We start from the raw sequence: 21,504 nt of genomic DNA, 5'->3' as shown, positions 1-21,504 counted from the left end.
ACTGGGCCATGTATTTCAAGGATCTGTTCAGTATCTGTGCAGCGCCCCTTTTTTACATGGACCCATTAAATTCAGTGGGTGAATTGGGTCCATGAAAACGGTACCGATAATCTGAGCTGTGAAAAATAACAGTCAGCCCTAATAATGGGGTCACAATGGCTGCCGGGCGTAACGTTTATTATGGACTGGCACTGTAATTGGGTGGTTTCTCTATGGCGGGGAGCAGGACTCATAGGCTTTCTCTATGGGGGGAGCAGGACTCATAGGCTTTCTCTATGGGGGGAGCAGGACTCATAGGCTTTCTCTATGGGGGGAGCAGGACTTATAGGCTTTCTCTATGTGGGGAGCAGGACTCATAGGCTTTCTCTATGGGGGGAGCAGGACTCATAGGCTTTCTCTATGGGGGGAGCAGGACTCATAGGCTTTCTCTATGGGGGGGAGCAGGACTCATAAGCTTTCTCTATGGGGGGGAGCAGGACTCATAAGCTTTCTCTATGGGGGGGGAGCAGGACTCATAGGCTTACTCTATATGGGGAGCAGGACTCAAAGACTTTCTTTATGGGGGAGCAGGACTCAAAGACTTTCTTTATGGGGGAGCAGGACTCATAGGCTTTCTCTATGGAGAGAGCAGGACTCATAGGCTTTCTCTATAGAGGGAGCAGGACTCATAGGCTTACTCTATGGGGGGAGCAGGACTCAAAGACTTTCTTTATGGGGGAGCAGGACTCATAGGCTTTCTCTATGGGGGGAGCAGGACTCATAGGCTTTCTCTATGGGGGGAGCAGGACTCATAGGCTTTCTCTATGGGGGGAGCAGGACTCAAAGACTTTCTCTATGGGGGAGCGGGTGCTGGACTCACAGACTTTCCCTGAGTTCTATCAATATTTGAACAGACATTATAATGAAAATTTTTGGAAATCCTAGAAAATCAGCCTTTTTTTGGATAGTGTGTGGCTCACCCTCTGTGTGGTATACCTCAAAAGAAATTCAGGTTTGTATGGAATCCGGCTGGTGCTACAATGTAACCACTTGTAACAAAACACAACTCCATCACTGGATCTCTCGGTTTACACTCTGTTATCTGGTTACCAATTTCTCTCCCCATATGGCTCCGGGTTGTAAGGCTAAGATCCAACCTCATATGTGACTCTGTGTCTTGTACAAATGTGTCCCCATGTAGGAGTGAAGAGCCAAATGTAGCGCCTCCTCAAAGATGCCATCATAAGGCGCTAGAGCCAGATATCAACCAGCTGGCAACATGGCACAAAACTGGAACCAATGGGGATGAGATAGTAAACAGCCCCCGAACGATCAGCCAGGTAAGTAGTGACCAGTACTGGTAAATGTGCTCAGTCTCACTATGTCTTGCCATGGAGTCCTGGGTGTGTCCGATAATGGGGAACCTGCTTTCATTTAGTCTTGATGGGCTCTTGGTCTGTGAATGCATCCAATAATGAAGGACTGGGTCTGATTATGTTTATTAGTGGGGTACCAGGTCCCTGTCCAATAGTAGGGTGCCGAGTGGTTGTGGTATTTATCCTGATTATGCCTATTAATGGGGTCTTGGGTTGTGAGTTTCTTTACTTCTGGGGAACTGGGTTTGATTATTTATATTAATTGGCTTTTGGGTTGATAGAGTGTCCATTAATGGGGTACTGGTTCCTAAGTGTGTCCAATGACCAGGTCCAATAATGGGGTACTAGGTATGACTCTGTCCAATGATGGAGTACTGAATTATTAGTGTGTCCAATGATGGAGTACCAGCTCTGACTCCGTCCAATAATGGAGTACTGAATTGTCACCAGGATGTTCAGTAATGGGTTGCCGGGTCTGACTATGTCCAATAACGGGGTATTAAGTCTGATTATGTACTTTAAGATATACCAGGTCTTTTTCCATTAATGAGGTCCTGAGTCTATGTCCAATAATGTGATATTGAGTCTGATTATTACGTCTACTGCTGAGGTCCGGGGTCTTGGATGCCTCTACTAATGGGGTGTCAGATCTGTGTCCAGTAATAGGGTATTAGGCTGCATCTAGAAAAGTGCATTTCCTTGGAGTCTGGATAAGAATGATGAATGTGAGTTTTCCAGGAATTGCACAGTTCTCATTGTGTCTGGCGCTGGGGCCAGGGATCCAGTAATAATAAGATCCAGGAATCCAGAGCTATAAATATATGGAGGCTCAATCTATTAGACGGTACCCTGGCGTCTGCAGAGACATCCCCTACAGTCCTAGGTAGAAGAGAGACAGCAACCAGAGGGAAAGAGACAGAGCAGCCACAAAGAGAGCGACTGGGCGAGAGGGTGGGAGGAGGAGGAGACAGGCAGGAGGGAGCAGAGGAGAAATAAAAGCTGATGAAAGGTGCAGGGAGAAGTGAGAGAGACAGGAGCAAAGTGCTGAACCAGCTCCAGCTGCAAACTACTGTCTGCCTGTACAGGAGGGGTAACACAGAGCAGGCAGGGGCAAGAGACTGCGGCCAGGTGCAAGAGTCTGCAGCCAGGGGCAAGAGTCTGCAGCCAGGGGCAAAGACCAGGGGCAAGAGACTACAGCCAGGTGTAACAGAGTGAAGCTAGAAACAGACAAGGGCAGGGGGCAGAAGACTGCAGGTAGAGGGGCAGGGGTAAATTATAGAATTAGGGGATTGCAGAAAGACTCCTGTGAGGTAGAGAGGGATAAGAGTGATAGAGCAGACTCAAGGGGTGTTAGGCAGAAACCAGTGCCAAGCAGTCAGAGGGCAGGGACCCAAGTGGCAGACAAGGTCAGGGTAGCTTGTTGCTCCAGGTGGCAGTCCGGCAGTCGTGTGCCCATCTCTCAGCCCAGTGCCTGCTCCAGGATGCATCACCCCGGGCACCTGCTGCTATTGCTGGCTTCCATGTGCGCCCCATCCAGCGCTGAGGTCCTGTTCCGCTGCCCACAGTGCACCCCGGAGCGCCTGGCCGCCTGCCCCGCCGCTTCTTCCCGGCCCCCGTGTTTGGAGCTGGTGCGAGCTCCGGGCTGTGGCTGCTGCTCGGTCTGTGCCCGGCTGGAGGGTGAATCGTGCGGGGTGTACACTGCACGCTGCGCCGGAGGATTGCGCTGTTACCCCAACCCTGGCTCAGAGCTCCCCCTGCAGGCGCTGGTGCAGGGGCAGGGGACGTGCGCCAAGAGGAGGGACGCCGACTACGGGGCCAGCCAGGAACGACTAACAGGTACCGGGGCTCATACTCACATGCTGTAGGGGGAAGGGGTGTAAACTTGTTTTGGGGTGCATTGAGTCTTTGGGCTCCCTGTGTGGTCTATAAAACAGACATGAGTTACCCGAATAAGGAGCTTCTTCAGGGGGGGGGGTGACATTGCTTATTATTGGGGAACATTTTTGGATGCCAACTACGGGGCAGTGAGGACAGACTGAAGGGGCAGGGATAATTGTTTCATGGAGGGGAGGGGGAATTGTTTTAGGGTGCATTGTGTAAAACAGACATGTGCTACAGTATCGGGCATTGTGGGGTGGTCGGGGGGTGTCTGTTGCCTTTAATGAAATTGGGGCTCAGGTCTGGGCCATATATAGAATGACCTCTGTGGCTGCATATAGGAAATGGGGAGGGGGGGTTTGGTAGCAGAGTTTATTTAGCGTTTTGGTGGTATATTAAGTTAGGCAGGTATCATGTTGTACATACTGGGGAGCAGGACTCCTCCTTGTTGTAGCCTATGTATTACCACCAGTAGGGATGTTAATGAACAGGGGTACAGTCAGTTTTTTGGGTGCTGTAAGTGCTCGGGCATATTATACTAAGATTGAAGTACTCATGGGGCAAAGGTAAAATGTGTTTGTTTGTTTTTGCAAACTGGGCTCCTGCCTAGGGCTGCAAGGTCCTGGGGGCAGCAGTGAGATAAATGGACAGGGATAAATGCTCATCCTCAATGGGGTCCCAGGAGAGGGGGGATCCAGACCAGGTTGGACCCATTCTCTTTACTACAGAGTGGCAAGAGCCCCCACCATAATTGGGGAGAACATTCTGATATCTGTTGTAAGGCCCCCTCGCACCTGTGTGCGACATCTTGTATTTGTCGCAATTGTCAGGGGCAGAAAATATTGGGAGAAGGAGCAGCAAAGGGGTGGGGTGAAAAAATCATTATATGTGTTTATATAGATGGATAAATAACTTTACAAAAACATCAGGGGGGGGGGGGGGGGCTGCACGCACAGGACTGAGCATCGTGACATTGACCTGCACGCAACGTCATGTCTGTGGTAAACAAACAGGATGAGGCCAAACTGCCCTCAAGTGCAAAGTGTGTGCGAGGCCCAAAGATTGTGCAGAGGAACGGGGGTAATAACATTGGGGTTGTGCTCTATATACACCTGTGTGCAGGGCACAGCTCTGGATGTCTCTTATATAAACCTATTTATGCACAACTGAGTGGAAGAACTTCTTCTCTAGTAAACCTGCTGTCCTTCCAGGTATTACATGGCTGTATATTTGGACCTCCCCTTATGGTACCAGCGGATGTCCTGGACACCTGCGCAGGTCTTGTCTTCATGTCCTCTGGCCATGGTTGTCTCCATTACCCCTGTTACATAGGCGCATCATGCAGGAGGGAGCGGAAGGAGCGGCCTTCCCATATATAAAGTCTACCCCTGAACTTTTCCATTTACAATTTGGGGGAAGGAGGATCTCTTACTAGTAGGAGCTGTTAACCCTTAAGTGGACAGCACTATTAAGATGTGAGGGGGTCGCAGGTCAATCACGTAACAATATTATCCACAGCTACAAACAATAGACTTGAACTTTACCTTTAAATGAGATCAGATATTGATGGGACTTGTTTACAGTGCAAAGGTCCAAAACCTGGGAGTGACCCGACCTTCTTGTACGATGACCTTAGGAGGACAATATCGCTGGCCATTGGTTGGGATGGTTGCATGCAGCCTGGGTCCTCGCTGGTGTAATGTGTCACTATACCTGTATACGGGCCGGGGGACATATATACAGACGCTTGTATGTTTCTGGCCTTTCACGTAGTAAGCATTGCAGTGCCGGCTCTACCTCTGGGACACTGCAGCACTGTCTTAGTCCAGGCTTCCTTTGTTTTACTCCTTAGACTGTCTGGCTTTCTTTATAGTGTCTGGAGCAGCTTGAGGTGATTTATAAGGTGTCTGCAAATTACTGTATAGAATGGAGCCAGGTGTGCGCTCTGTACAGCACCTGGATGGTGCCCGCTCTGCGGATACGGACGGAGCCATTAACTTTATTATGTTTGTAGATTTTGGACACTTTTTTTATTCTGTTTTCTATGATTTTGGTTCTTTTATTTTTGGAGTGAATTGGCAAATCTTTCCCTACAGCTACAGAAACGATTCACTTCTCTGCTGTGAAATACTCCTGTTTGCTGTGCTCTTTACCTGGGGACACTGCTAATGGTTTCCTGTGGTTTAGAGTCCCAGTCCCTGGTGTCTTGTGGTTTAGAGTCCAAGTTCCTGGTCGCCTGTGGTTTAGAATCTAAGCTCTTGGTGTCCTATAGTTTAGAGTCCAAGTCCCTGGTGTCCTGTGGTTTAGAGTCTAAGTTCTTGGTGTCCTATAGTTTAGAGTCCAAGTCCCTGGTGTACATTGATTTATTGCCCCTGTCCTTGTTGTCCTTTACTTAAGAACTGTAGTCCCTGGTATCCGAAAACTTTTCGGGGTGCAACAATACTGTCTGGCAATGCAAATGGAAAAGTTCTTGAAGACATATGTATTTTAGTTTGTATCTATTTATACTTGAAGAGCTTTGCGTTGTCCTGTGTTTTTGACTGGTTTTATTTCCTTGATTTTTGGGATTTGCTTTCTCTGCAGTGTTGCTTGTGCAGTTGCAGATTCAGAGTTCAGTGGGTGTTCCATGAGAATCTTTCAGTTCATAGCTCAGTGAGTATTCTCCCCTTTGAAGGATCAGGTTCAGAGTTCAGTTGGTGTTCCCCAGGTTGTTGCAGGCTCAGGGCTCAGTGGTTGTTCCCTGCTTGTGCAGCTAATAGTTCAGAGCTTAATGGGCTTTCTCTGTGAAGCTTCAGGTTCAGGACTCAGTCATTCCCCGTATTGTAGATCAGCAGGTTCAGAGCTTAGTGGGGATTCCCTGGGAAACTTCAGGCTCAGAGATTGGGAAGCTTCAGTGCTCAGTGGTTGTTCCCTGCTTGTGGTGTTGCAGGTTCAGAGCACACTGGGTATTTTCCAGTAAAGCCATTCTCTCACTCACCTTTCTCTAGGCAATTTTGTGTCCTGTGTCTCCATCCCTATTAATCCCCAGGGCTCAGTCCTGGTTCCCTGCTTGTTAGGCTACAGGTTCAGAGTTCAGTGAGCTTTCTCTGTGAAGATGCAGGTCCAGACTTTAGTCATTGTTTCCTGACTGTGGATCTGTAGGTATGAATCTCAGTTAATATTTCCAGAGAAGCTTTTGGTTCAGATCTAAGTTGGCACTACCAGGGAAGCTTCTGGTTCAGGCTTTAGTGGTTTTCCCTGCTTGTGGTGTTGCAGGTTCAGGTTGGCTTTTAAAATTACTAATAAAGGTCAAGTTTTAGTGCATCACATTTTTGGTTTGTTAGTTTTCTAATTAGTGCACATATTTTTTGCATTTATATTTACTTGTTGCAGGTTCAGCACTCAGTGGTAGTTCCCTGCTTGTGGTGTTGCTGGTTTAGGGCTCAGTGGGTGTTACCTGTTAGTAACGTTGCAGGTTTGGGGCTCAATGGTTGTTCCTTGTTAGTGGTGTTGCAGGTTCAGGACGCAGTGGGCGTTCCCTGTTAATGGTGTTGCAGGTTCAGGGCGTAGTGGGTGTTCCCTGTTAGTAATGTTGCAGGTTCAGGGCGCAGTGGGAGTTCCCTGTTAATGGTGTTGCAGGTTCAGGGTGCAGTAATTGTTTCCTGTTAATGGTGTTGCAGGTTCAGGGTGCAGTGGGTGTTCCTTGTTAGTAATTTTGCAGGTTCAGGGCGCAGTGGGTGTTCCCTGCTTGTGGTATTGCGGGCTCAGGGATCAGTGGTTGTTCCCGGTTAAGCCACTTTTTCCTCTCTTTTCCTTTGGCCTATTCTGTGTCACTTGTCTCCATCCCTATCTCCCTATCTCTCTCACAGTGTCATAGATGGGCTGTATACACAAAACTGTAGGAGATTGGTAATGAAGACTCTTTGGAAAGTTGTTTGACTTCTCCTGTTTAGTGCATTGGAGAAATGAAATAATGAATCAATCACACAGAGACTCCACTGTCCCCTGTGCCATAAAACGTGTGCATGCTGCGAATTATATATGACATAATCTACATGGATATCATCAATCATCCTCGCCGGGTCTGTGCACACATAAAGACAAAGGACTGGAGGCCAAAATGGATTTTATACAGCTCATAAACTAAAAGGTGAATTTTATTAACCTTAATATGCTCTGGCTCAGGATTGCGTAATGGCTTATAATAGACTGTGATGTGCGAGTGTACAGGTCATAAACAACAGTCTGCAGACACAGATGCTGGATACAGGCGGCTCGTACCTTACAATCAGCCAGTTATATATATTGCTATAGTGTTATTAAATATCCTATACATTGTATCATATGTGTTATTGGAGCATTGCTGGCCATCGGTGAGTCTTTTATAAAGGGAGTCTACCATCTCCAAAAATTGCTTGCAATCCATTACTATGTTGTTCAGTGGGATCCTTCTTCACATTTTTTATGTTTTTATGTCTAAGTGCAACCTTGCCTCTGAATAAAAATCAACCTTCTCACATGTTCTGCACATGGTGTCCATACATGAGGACCACAACCAAAAATGGGTGTTCTGGCAGGCACAGCCATGCCCAGGGTGCACAAAACAGCTCATTTACATATAGATTAAGAAGTCCTGTTTCTGCTTTAAGGCTGAAGCCCACGGTGCAGATTTTGTTGCAGTTTTTTGAGCCAAAGCCCGGAGTGGATTGAGCAAATGGGAGAAGTAGAATAACTTTCCCTATATTTCCCATTCCTTTTGTAGCCATTTGTGGCTTTGGCTTAAAAAACGCAACAAAAAAATCTGAGTTTTTATGACGTGGGGCCTCAGCCTAAAGATGTGTTGCAACCAGGATGGAGTAGTAAAATATACACCCCTCCAATGCTGCAGAACCTCGTAAGCCACATCTTAGATGCTGGACATCATAGTGCACACCCCAGCAGGTTTAAACCTGAGCAATATCTATTGCAAATGCTACAGAACCTCATAATCCACACCTGAGCTGCTGCAGAACCTCATAATACACAGCTCAGCTGTATACCTTCATAATAACTGCCAGGTGCTGAAGAACTGCTCATCAGATGCTGCAGAACCACATAATACACAACTGCAGAACCACATAATACACACCTCAGCTGCTGCAGAACCTCATAATACACACCTTATCTGCTGCAAACATAATACACAAACCAACTGTTGCAGACCGTATACAGCTTAGCTGCTGCAGAACCTCGCCACACATAAGTCATTAACGCAACTGCAGAACCTCACAGCAGAAACTTGGCTGCTGCAGAACCTTATGATATACACTTCAGCTATTGCAGAATAAGCCCTGTAGCTGCTGCAGAACAGCTTTGAAATGGCTGAGCTTTGCATATGTTTAGTGAAGCTTCTCTCATCTGCAGTAGGCAGTGTAAGCTCTAATAGTATGGGATGTAACACTGGGGTTCCATGACCTACATAACAGCACTTAGCCCAGACCTTGTACTTTTACCTCCCTGGTGCTCTATTTGAGGGACACAACCCCATTAACCACCCCTGTGCCCCATATGGTCTGTTTGCATTACTATTGGTCACGGAGGGTCATGTGATCTGATCATCCCAAAGCTGTACCTGTAATTAGAGGCTCCCACAATTCCCAGGATTACATGGGATGGTCTGATGTAAAATGTTCTGTTAGCAGTTTATGTAATTGCTTGTCTGGTGCCAGAGACAGAAATACCGCACAGAAGTGCAAGCAACGACGCTCCAATATACTGGGCAGCTCCGCAAGTCACTAATGTCAAGATCTCTGCTTGCTGTCAGCGAGAAGGACAAATCTCCAACAATACTTGTCACAGCTGAGAGTTTGCTACATTTGTATCTACTAGAAAATCATCTGTGTGTGAAACAGGATGGACTCCCTTTGGATACATTAAACCCGCCCTGATACATTGTAACAAACTAATAGGACAGGGGATACATTTGTGCTGCACGTTCTAAGCTTAGATTATTGTTTGTAGTGGAGACAAAAGGATCAGATCTGTAAAGGATTCCTGAACATGAGCAAAGACGTAACCATTTCCTGACAGCAAGAGGGCAAAGAAGTGAAGAATTGAAATATAAAGGATATAAGACATTCACAGATCTATATACTATGACATAAAACCTTAAAATCCAAATAAAATAGATCTTGCTGTGCTGTGTATGACCAGCAGGTGTCGACGTAGAGTGACTTGAAATCAATTGGATTTATTTCGGGATTGGACTTTTTTTTTTTTTTTTTTATTTCCTTTTATTTTATGTAAGTAATAATTTTAAGAATATTGGTGATATAGTGACACTCTGAGTGACTTCTAATCTCTGGCACACCAAAGGGTGAAATTCACTCCTCACTCAGTTTAGTAAGTTACATCCTGTATTATACTCCAGAGCTGCGCTCACTATTCTGCTGGTACAGTCACTGTGTACATACATTACATTGCTTATCCTGTATTATACCCCAGAGCTGCGCTCACTATTCTGCTGGTACAGTCACTGTGTACATACATTACATTACTTATCTTACTCCAGAGCTGCGCTCACTATTCTGCTGGTGCAGTCACTGTGTACATACATTACATTACTTATCCTGTATTATACTCCAGAGCTGCGCTCACTATTCTGCTGGTGCAGTCACTGTGTACATACATTACATTACTTATCCTGTATTATACTCCAGAGCTGCGCTCACTATTCTGCTGGTACAGTCACTGTGTACATACATTACATTGCTTATCCTGTATTATACCCCAGAGCTGCGCTCACTATTCTGCTGGTACAGTCACTGTGTACATACATTACATTACTTATCTTACTCCAGAGCTGCGCTCACTATTCTGCTGGTGCAGTCACTGTGTACATACATTACATTACTTATCCTGTATTATACTCCAGAGCTGCGCTCACTATTCTGCTGGTACAGTCACTATGTACATACATTACATTACTTATCCTGTATTATACTCCAGAGCTGCACTCACTATTCTGCTGGTGCAGTCACTGTGTACATACATTACATTACTTATCCTGTATTATACTGCAGAGCTGTGCTCACTATTCTGCTGGTGCAGTCACTGTGTACATACATTACATTACTTATCCTGTATTATACTCCAGAGCTGCGCTCACTATTCTGCTGGTACAGTCACTGTGTACATACATTACATTGCTTATCCTGTATTATACCCCAGAGCTGCGCTCACTATTCTGCTGGTACAGTCACTGTGTACATACATTACATTACTTATCTTACTCCAGAGCTGCGCTCACTATTCTGCTGGTGCAGTCACTGTGTACATACATTACATTACTTATCCTGTATTATACTCCAGAGCTGCGCTCACTATTCTGCTGGTACAGTCACTATGTACATACATTACATTACTTATCCTGTATTATACTCCAGAGCTGCACTCACTATTCTGCTGGTGCAGTCACTGTGTACATACATTACATTACTTATCCTGTATTATACTCCAGAGCTGCGCTCACTATTCTCCTGGTGCAGTCACTGTGTACATACATTACATTGCTTATCCTGTATTATACTCCAGAGCTGTGCTCACTATTCTGCTGGTGCAGTCACTGTGTACATACATTACATTACTTATCCTGTATTATACTCCAGAGCTGCGCTCACTATTCTGCTGGTGCAGTCACTGTGTACATACATTACCTATCCTGTATTATACTCCAGAGCTGCGCTCACTATTCTGCTGGTGCAGTCACTGTGTACATACATTACATTACTTATCCTGTATTATACTCCAGAGCTGCGCTCACTATTCTGCTGGTGCAGTTACTGTGTACATACATTACATTGCTTATCCTGTATTATACTCCAGAGCTGTGCTCACTATTCTGCTGGTACAGTCACTGTGTACATACATTACATTACTTATCTTACTCCAGAGCTGCGCTCACTATTCTGCTGGTGCAGTCACTGTGTACATACATTACATTACTTATCCTGTATTATACTCCAGAGCTGTGCTCACTATTCTGCTGGTGCAGTCACTGTGTACATACATTACATTACTTATCCTGTATTATACTCCAGAGCTGCTCTCACTATTCTGCTGGTGCAGTCACTGTGTACATACATTACATTACTTATCCTGTATTATACTCCAGAGCTGCTCTCACTATTCTGCTGGTGCAGTCACTGTGTACATACATTACATTGTTTATCCTGTATTATACCCCAGAGCTGCGCTCACTATTCTGCTGGTACAGTCACTGTGTACATACATTACATTACTTATCCTGTATTATACCCCAGAGCTGCGCTCACTATTCTGCTGGTGCAGTCACTGTGTACATACATTACATTACTTATCCTGTATTATACTCCAGAGCTGCGCTCACTATTCTGCTGGTGCAGTCACTGTGTACATACATTACATTACTTATCCTGTATTATACTCCAGAGCTGCGCTCACTATTCTGCTGGTGCAGTCACTGTGTACATACATTACATTACTTATCCTGTATTATACTCCAGAGCTGCGCTCACTATTCTGCTGGTACAGTCACTGTGTACATACATTACATTAATTATCCTGTATTATACTCCAGAGCTGCGCTCACTATTCTGCTGGTACAGTCACTGTGTACATACATTACATTACTTATCCTGTATTATACTCCAGAGCTGCGCTCACTATTCTGCTGGTACAGTCACTGTGTACATACATTACATTACTTATCCTGTATTATACTCCAGAGCTGCGCTCACTATTCTGCTGGTACAGTCACTGTGTACATACATTACATTACTTATCCTGTATTATACCCCAGAGCTGCGCTCACTATTCTGCTGGTACAGTCACTGTGTACATACATTACTTATCCTGTATTATACTCCAGAGCTGCACTCACTATTCTGCTGGTACAGTCACTGTGTACATACATTACATTACTTATCCTATATTATACTCCAGAGCTGCGCTCACTATTCTGCTGGTACAGTCACTGTGTACATACATTACATTACTTATCCTTTATTATACTCCAGAGCTGCGCTCACTATTCTGCTGGTGCAGTCACTGTGTACATACATTACATTACTTATCCTGTATTATACTCCAGAGCTGCGCTCACTATTCTGCTGGTGCAGTCACTGTGTACATACATTACATTACTTATCCTGTATTATACCCCAGAGCTGCGCTCACTATTCTGCTGGTGCAGTCACTGTGTACATACATTACATTACTTATCCTGTATTATACTCCAGAGCTGCGCTCACTATTCTGCTGGTACAGTCACTGTGTACATACATTACATTACTTATCCTGTATTATAACTCCAGAGCTGCGCTCACTATTCTGCTGGTACAGTCACTGTGTACATACATTACTTATCCTGTATTATACTCCAGAGCTGCGCTCACTATTCTGCTGGTACAGTCACTGTGTACATACATTACATTACTTATCCTGTATTATACTCCAGAGCTGCGCTCACTATTCTGCTGGTACAGTCACTGTGTACATACATTACTTATCCTGTATTATACTCCAGAGCTGCGCTCACTATTCTGCTGGTACAGTCACTGTGTACATACATTACATTACTTATCCTGTATTATATTCCAGAGCTGCGCTCACTATTCTGCTGGTACAGTCACTGTGTACATACATTACATTACTTATCCTTTATTATACTCCAGAGCTGCGCTCACTATTCTGCTGGTGCAGTCACTGTGTACATACATTACATTACTTATCCTGTATTATACTCCAGAGCTGCGCTCACTATTCTGCTGGTGCAGTCACTGTGTACATACATTACATTACTTATCCTGTATTATACCCCAGAGCTGCGCTCACTATTCTGCTGGTGCAGTCACTGTGTACATACATTACATTACTTATCCTGTATTATACTCCAGAGCTGCGCTCACTATTCTGCTGGTACAGTCACTGTGTACATACATTACATTACTTATCCTGTATTATACTCCAGAGCTGCGCTCACTATTCTGCTGGTACAGTCACTGTGTACATACATTACATTACTTATCCTGTATTATACTCCAGAGCTGCGCTCACTATTCTGCTGGTACAGTCACTGTGTACATACATTACATTACTTATCCTGTATTATACTCCAGAGCTGCGCTCACTATTCTGCTGGTGCAGTCACTGTGTACATACATTACATTACTTATCCTGTATTATACTCTAGAGCTGCGCTCACTATTCTGCTGGTACAGTCACTGTGTACATACATTACATTACTTATCCTGTATTATACTCCAGAGCTGCGCTCACTATTCTGCAGGGTACAGTCACTGTGTACATACATTACATTACTTATCCTGTATTATACCCCAGAGCTGCGCTCACTATTCTGCTGGTGCAGTCACTGTGTACATACATTACATTACTTATCCTGTATTATACTCCAGAGCTGCGCTCACTATTCTGCTGGTGCTGTGTATTGTGGTATATAGTGACATCTCGGCAGGATAGTAACCTCCTCGGTGAGATCCTTGGCTGAGGTTTTGGGGCTGATGCCAGGGACACGAGGAACCTGTAATTATCCGGGACACTAAGCCTATAATTGTGGAGCGGCTGATAAGTGTCGGCTGTGCGGATTTCACTCCGTCATTTGACTCTGTTACTCTGACATCTGTCACCTCTGTTATGTTGACTCCTATAGTTCATGTCACTCAGCTTTACTAGAATTCTGAACGGCATATCTGCCTGGTGGTGCAGTGGTGTGGGAAGTTGGTTACGTGTACGTGCAGACTTCTTACAAGAGAGTGCATTTATTACGCCTGGCATTTCCTGCTCCCATCTTATTAAACTCCCCGCTTGGCGCTGTCTGTACCTGCACTCTCGGCCTCGTCATAAGTCAGATGCTCTCCATGCGCCAGAATAGGAATATACGTCAGTCAGACATTGGCGCAGCTCCCCTATATAACATGCCAGGGCGGGTTATTATCGATATGTCGGGCTGTGGCCCCTCTGCCTTACCCTTCTCCACTCATTTCTGCAAAAAGTGTAAAGTGAGGCAAAAAGAAGGGATTTAAAGTGTCTGTGGAAAAGAAAGGTCAGTGCGCCAAAGATGGGTCCGAGTAACACAGTGAGCATTGTATTTGCAGCCTGCGCACCCCCCCCCCCCCAGTTGTCAGCGCAGGCTGAGTTGTGCAGTGTCACAAGGCTGATATTCTGTTTCCATTTGATCCATCAACACTGGCCCGGAATTACTTGTAGTTAGACAAGGTCTAAAAATAATCCAGATTTATCACAGTGACTAATACTACAACAGATTTATCACAGTGACTGATACTACACCAGATTTATCACAGTGACTGACACTACACCAGATTTATCACAGTGACTGATACTACACCAGATTTATCACAGTGACTGACACTACATCAGGTTTATCACAGTGACTGTCGCTACACCAGATTTATAACAGTGACTGATACTACACCAGATTTATCATAGTGACTGACGCTACACCAAATTTATCATAGTGACTGACGCTACATCAGATTTATCACAGTGACTGACACTACACCAGATTTATCACAGTGACTGATTCTACACCAGATTTATCACGGTAACTGATACTACAACAGATTTATCACAGTGACTGATGTCACACCAGATTTAAACTGGCCATCAACACTGGCCCGGAATTACTTGTAGTTAGACAAGGTCTAAAAATAATCGAGATTTATCACAGTGACTGACGCTACATCAGGTTTATCACAGTAACTGACACTACACCAGATTTATCACAGTGACTGACACTACACCAGATTTATCACAGTGACTGATACTACACCAGATTTATCACAGTGACTGACGCTACATCAGATTTATCATAGTGACTGACGCTACACCAGATTTATCACAGGAGCTGTTGCTGGATGATAAATCTGACATATATTTAGACAGTTCAGTTTATGTTTATACCACCTTTTAGTTGGCTTACTATGAGACACAAGTTTGTGGCACATTTATGCCTTGCTCCCTTTTTCTCAAAAATCAACACCCACTTGTCTAACAAGTCAAATTTTTTTGCCTGAACTAGATGCACCAAAGATGTTTATGTCAGTGTCTAATCATATCCTCAATAGTAAATCTGAGATGTATAAAACAAGAAAAATCCAGCACCCAGGAAACCGGTATACATTTTATAAATAAAACCTCACTTTTATTTTAGTGTTTCACATTTCAGGATCTCTGTTTGGTTGTCAATGAATGAGAGCAGGATATTCAACTCCAGACACTCAGTAGTGACCGTGGACTTCTCACAGCGGAGGGTCTGATGCAATTGTATCCAATCCAGACAATCCGCAGCAGATCGCTTTGATACAATTGTGTCCAATCCAGACAATCCGCAGCAGATCGCTTTGATACAATTGTGTCCAATCCAGACAATCCGCAGCAGATTACTTTTACACAATTGTGTCCAATCCAGACAATCCGCAGCAGATCGCTTTGATACAATTGTGTCCAATCCAGACAATCCACAGCAGGGTTCCTAGCTGTCCGCTTGAGACAGCTGATTTACCACAAAAATAAATGGTAGCACTCAGCCCCTTACAAAATATTTTATCAAGAATAAAGAAAAACTGGTCACTTACAATTTTCGATAAAAAAAATGGGAAGACTAAGGGAGCGTTCACACTACCGTCGGTGTCCGACATGTAGTGTCCGCTCCTAGTGTCCGCTCAAAATCTGGCACAGACATTAGGAGCGGACACTAGCTGCATGCAGGGTTCCTCTGTCCGCTTGAGAAGTCGGACATCTTCACCTGCGGACAGGAACGGACGGGCACGTAGTGCAAAAGAACGCACCCGATGCCCATTCAAGTGAATGACAGGTGGAGCGGACACAGCTTTGGACACAATTGTATCAAAGCGATCTGCTGCGGAATGTCTGGATTGGATACAATTGTATCAAACTCTCCGCTGTGAGAAGTCCTCGGTCACTACTGAGTGTCAGCCTCTGGAGGTGAATATCCTGCTCTCATTCATTGACAACCAAACAGAGATCCTGAAATGTGAAACACTAAGAATTGTGTTTGCTATACAGTGAATGAGCTGTGGACAATCCCTTTAAGTCCTGTGTGCAGACGTGGACGGAATGTTGTTGGCCTATAGGGAGATACAATTATTTATGGACAATTACGGCTCGGCCACAAATATTCTGCAAAAGGTTTCAGCTCTGCGTCACCGAGTGCAGGCGCCCGGACTCTAAGAGACACCAACCTGGGAGAGCCCTTCACAGGGCGCCATTGATATTATGTTATATGTGAGCAGCCAATGTTCACTCTACAGCGCCACCTCAGGTGAAAAAAAAGTATTCAATGGACTACCTATATAAGCTCTGGTGGGTCGGATTCTCCAGCTGGGCACTTGCTTTGTTTATCTGCTTTCTGCTTTATCACTTGTTAATGTTTTTTGTATTGACTTTTAACCTAGAACCCCAATTACACCGGTGACATAAAGGGGAACCCTAATCCTATATAAACTGGTAGAGGTCTAGAGCACCTCCTGCACACTGGCAGGGATCCCAGGCTGTTCGCACCGGCCAGGTCATGTTGTACTTGGTGCTGGAAGGACACTCAGGTGACCACCCACACCAAAACCGCCCAGTGTGGCAACCCAAGTCGAAAGTTACTTAAAGGGAGTGTGTCAAGTGCGTGGTGAGGGGGGTTCTTATCCAACACGGCGCTCGTCTTAAGAGAGAGCGAGCCGCTGGGGTTACCGCCCTTTTAGACCGTATTCATGGCCTGGAGCTGTCTCACAAACAGTCTGGCTCCCGTTCAACCTTTACGGAGCTTCTTAATGCGAGGGAGGAACTTCGCGCCCTCTTGGACGGGAAATATTTGCGCTTTAGGGACCGCGTTAAGAAACACTACTATGAGTTTGCTGATAAATGTGGTCGCTCGCTGGCTCGTCGTCTTCATCCGCGAGATTCCCCTGCGTATGTTCCGCGCCTGCGTACTGGGTCGGGTGGTCTTGTTCATAACCCCACTGATATTGCTGCGGAGTTCCGCTCGTTTTATTCCAACTTGTACGATATTCCCGGTCATTACGCGGACTTGGACCCGTCGGTGCTTAGAGACAAGATCCGGCAGTATGTAGCCGACACTGCTCTTCCCTCTCTTTCTAGCTCTGACGCGGAAGCCCTTGAGTCGCCCTTTACGTTAGAGGAAGTCGCCGCGGTAATCCAGTCTACACCCGCGGGTAAAGCGCCGGGACCGGACGGGTTCTCTGCTCGCTTTTATAAATGTTTCCGTTCCCTCCTTTCCCCGGATCTGGCGCGGGTGTTTAATAGTGTGGGGGACTCGTCTCCGTTTTCTGCACAGTCTTTATCTGCCCTGATCACTGTGCTTCCTAAGCCTGGTAAGGATCCTGTATGCCCGGGGCCTATTTCCTTAATCAATATTGATGTGAAATTATATGCGAAATTGTTGGCGAATCGCCTCTCTTCCTTCATGCCCGCTTTGGTTCATAGTGATCAGGTCGGCTTTATCCCGGGTCGGGAAGCGCGTGATAACGTTTGCAAAACTGTTCTGGCCATCTCTATAGCCCGCTCCTCTAAGGTTCCTCTTTGCTCTCAATCGATGCCGAGAAGGCGTTTGATCGCATTCATTGGGGTTTTCTTCGGGAGACCCTTGCACAGATCGGGGTTGGCTCCGTTTTTCTGGGCAAGATTTTAGCTCTTTATGGGAATGCGTCGGCGCGAGTCCGGGTGAACGGAGTGATCTCGGATTTTTTTCCGGTCCGCAATGGTACCCGCCAAGGTTGCCCCCTCTCGCCTTTGCTCTTTGCCTTGGTGATGGAGCATCTGGCGGTGGCGTTGCGTCGTTGCCCCGATGTCCACGGTATACAGTTGGGTTCCCGTATGGTCAAGGCGGCGCTATATGCGGATGACCTTCTGCTGTATGTCTCTGAACCACGGGTTTCGTTTCCGGCTGTCTTACGCGAATTCTCCCGCTTTGGTGCCCTTAGCAATTTTAAGGTCAATTTATCTAAGAGCGAGGCTCTTAATGTCTCACTTCCCCCTTCTGAGGCTGAGTTCCTGTCTTGGTCTTTTCCGTTTCGGTGGCAACCCTCTTCCTTCAAATACTTGGGGATCCGCATTTCTCCTGATCCTGCTTCCCTGTTCCAACTTAATTATCTCCCGCTTTTGGATACTATTACCTCTGACCTACGTTCCTATGGAGCTCGTCTCCCCTCTTGGTTTAGTCGCATTCATGCCCTTAAGATGGATGTCCTCCCTCGGTTCCTGTACCTATTCCAGGCCTTGCCCATCCCTCTTCCCCGCGCTTTTTTAGCCAGGGTACAGTCATTGTTCGGGAAGTTTGTGTGGGGTTCCTCTCGGAGCAGACTGGGGTTCAGTACTCTTGTCCGGCGTAAATATAGGGGTGGCGTCGGTCTCCCGGACGTGCGCCTTTACTATCGTGCCTCGGTTTTGCTCCGTCTGTTTGATTGGCGGTTCCGTCGCCATGATAAGCAGTGGGTTTCCATCGAATTTGATCTGATTTCGTCTTCACTTTCCTCTTGGCCATGGATCCCTCCGCACTTTCGTCCTAAATCCCCTGGCCTCTACATTCTCCCTTTGCATTTTCTGAAAGTGTGGGATTTGGTCTGTTCTTCTGGCCGCCTGGCCCGTGTCCCGGGCCCTTTGACTCCCCTCTTCGACAACGCTATGTTCCCTCCTGGTTGCTCGGTTGACCGGTTCCTCTGCTGGGACCGAGCGGATTCTACTTGTCTTCAGGAGGTGGCGGGTGATTCTGCGCTCCTTCCGTTCGCCCAGCTGTGTAGTTCTCACCCTGACCTGCGCCTCTCGTGGTTGGAGTACGCTCAACTCCAGTCCTTTCTGAAGCGGTTTTTGCTCACTCCTCGCCTCTATTCTCCTCCATTAGCCCATGAATCCTATGTCGGGCGTCAGACCTCTACTCCTCGTGCCCTTTCGCTTCTGTATGATGTTCTCCTCTCGGATGTCACTGCGGAACTCCCTCCCTACGTCGCCGCTTGGAACGCCGACCTTCCTGTGGGTTTGTCATCTGCGGATTGGGACCGGTCCTTTTTGCTCTCTCACAAGTTGGCCCTCCCTTGTAGCGCTCAGGAGAGGAATTATAAGATTCTGTCCCGGTGGTATAGGTGTCCAGTGCTTCTCCATAGGATTTTTCCCGCTGTTCCGGACTTATGTTGGCGCTGTGGCTCCGCTAGGGGTACTATGTTGCACATATGGTGGGACTGTGACGTTCTGCGCCCCTTTTGGGACGCGGTGTTCTCTTTGTATTCCAGGGTCAGTGGGCGCTCGGTGACTGTCTCTCCCCAGCTGGCACTTCTGTCGGTTATCCCTGGTAAGCTGTTGGAGATTAAGAAGGACCTCCTGGGGCACTTTCTGGTGGCCGCCAGGACCGTCATCCCCAGACACTGGCGCAGCCCTACCCCTCCCTCCTTGATTGAGTTCCTCCAGGAGTTCCTTCTTATTCAGCGGATAGAGACCTTGGTGGCGGAAGATTCCCCTGACTATTCCAAGTTTGAACTTCGTTGGCGTCCCTGGGTTATGTTCCAGGAGTCGTCTGCCTTCTCTTCTGCCTTTGCTTGAGTGTGACATGTCCGTCTGTTTTCTTCTCCTTTTCTTCTTTTCTTCTTTTGCTTCCGTTGTGGTTCTTTTAGTCTTCGTCTTGTGTTTGTTTGTTTGTTTCTTGTCTATTCCTTTTCCCTTTCTCGTTGGGCTATATTTGATTTGTGCGGAGGGGGGTCTTTTTGGCCTCCCTGTCCGCGGACTGTTATGTTTTTTCATTATTGCTCGACTTCATGTTTGTTGTTCGTTCTGTATTATATTGAAAAATCTTTAATAAAACCCGTTTAAGCATAAAGGGAGTGTGTCACCAGAACCTAGCATGTCATCCCAGCCTGCAAATGGGCAGGTTAGGGTCACCTGTGTCATATGCTGTTTCCCCCTTGTTAATCGCTGCCTCCATTGCTGAGATATCGTTGCTTTTGTTGTCATGCTAATGAGCTGTTTGTAACACTTAGAAGGCCGCCATTGCTCCCGAGAGCTCATTTACATATTGACTAAAACAGCGATATCTCAACAATGGAGGCAGTGATTCACAAGGGGGAAACGGGTGACACAGGTGACCCTAACCTGCCCGTTTGCAGGCTGGCATGACATGCTGGGATCTGGTGACACACTCCCTTTAAGTAACTTTCGACTTGGGTTCAGATAGTGTGTTTTATTCGGTTGCCAAACTGGGTGGTTTTGGTGTGGGTGGTCACCTGAGTGTCCTGCCAGCACCAAGTACAACATGACCTGGCCGGTGCGAACAGCCCGGGATCCCTGCCAGTGTGCAGGAGGTGCTCTAGACCTCAACCAGCTTATATAGGTTTAGGGTACCCCTTTATGTCACCGGTGTAATTGGGGTCCTAGGATAAAAGTCAACACAAAAAACATATTAACAAGTAAAAAAGCAGAAAGCAGATAAACAAAGCAAGTGCCCAGCTGGAGAATCCGACCCACCAGACCTTATGTAGGTAGTGGTGCTGCAGAGTGATGAACATTCCCTGCTCATACATATAACATAATATCAATGAGAGTCAAAAAAATCAGAGAACCTATAGCAACACCATGAATACCGCACCCAACGCGTCATGTTTTGAACCTTCATATGAAGCTCTACATTGTGAACATGATCTAATCCTAGTCCTAGTTTACCGGGTCACACAACAAAGCACAACATGGACTCTGCCCCCTCCCAACCTCCACCCGAAAAGTAAACCTTCACAAACTAGATCAACTAACAGAAACCTCAGAAAAAAAAATCACTGACTAACGGAGAGAGAGAAAAAACCAGAGAGCGGCACAAAGAGGGAAAAAGACGAAACTGAGGGGAAGAACTTATAGTAGTTATATTCTTGTACATAGGAGGTAGTATTATAGTAGTTATATTCTTGTACATAGGAGGTAGTATTATAGTAGTTATATTCTTGTACATAGGAGGTAGTATTATAGTAGATATATTCTTGTATATAGGAGTAGTATTATAGTAGTTATATTCTTGTACATAGGAGTAGTATTATAGTAGTTATATTCTTGTACATAGGAGTAGTATTATAGTAGTTATATTCTTGTACATAGGAGGTAGTATTATAGTAGTTATATTCTTGTACATAGGAGGTAGTATTATAGTAGTTATATTCTTGTACATAGGAGGTAGTATTATAGTAGATATATTCTTGTATATAGGAGTAGTATTATAGTAGTTATATTCTTGTAC

At 45.8% G+C, this 21,504-nt stretch overlaps 1 protein-coding gene across 1 annotated transcript in view; it reads left to right on the top strand.

Moving 5' to 3' along the window:
- Positions 1–2,800: 2,800 nt before the first annotated feature.
- Positions 2,801–21,504, top strand: part of IGFBP2 (insulin like growth factor binding protein 2) — a 44,008-nt gene continuing 25,304 nt past the window's right edge. Inside the window, exon 1 of the mRNA XM_075284676.1 lies at positions 2,801–3,191. Coding sequence (XP_075140777.1) covers positions 2,837–3,191 — 355 coding nt within the window. The 5' untranslated portion in view covers positions 2,801–2,836. The remainder of the gene's footprint in view (positions 3,192–21,504) is intronic.

Source organism: Leptodactylus fuscus, chromosome 8, assembly GCF_031893055.1.
Source record: "Leptodactylus fuscus isolate aLepFus1 chromosome 8, aLepFus1.hap2, whole genome shotgun sequence".
NCBI classification, from domain to species: domain Eukaryota; kingdom Metazoa; phylum Chordata; class Amphibia; order Anura; family Leptodactylidae; genus Leptodactylus; species Leptodactylus fuscus.
Note: the sequence above shows the minus strand (reverse complement) of the source record. Positions and strands in the feature narration are given on the sequence as shown.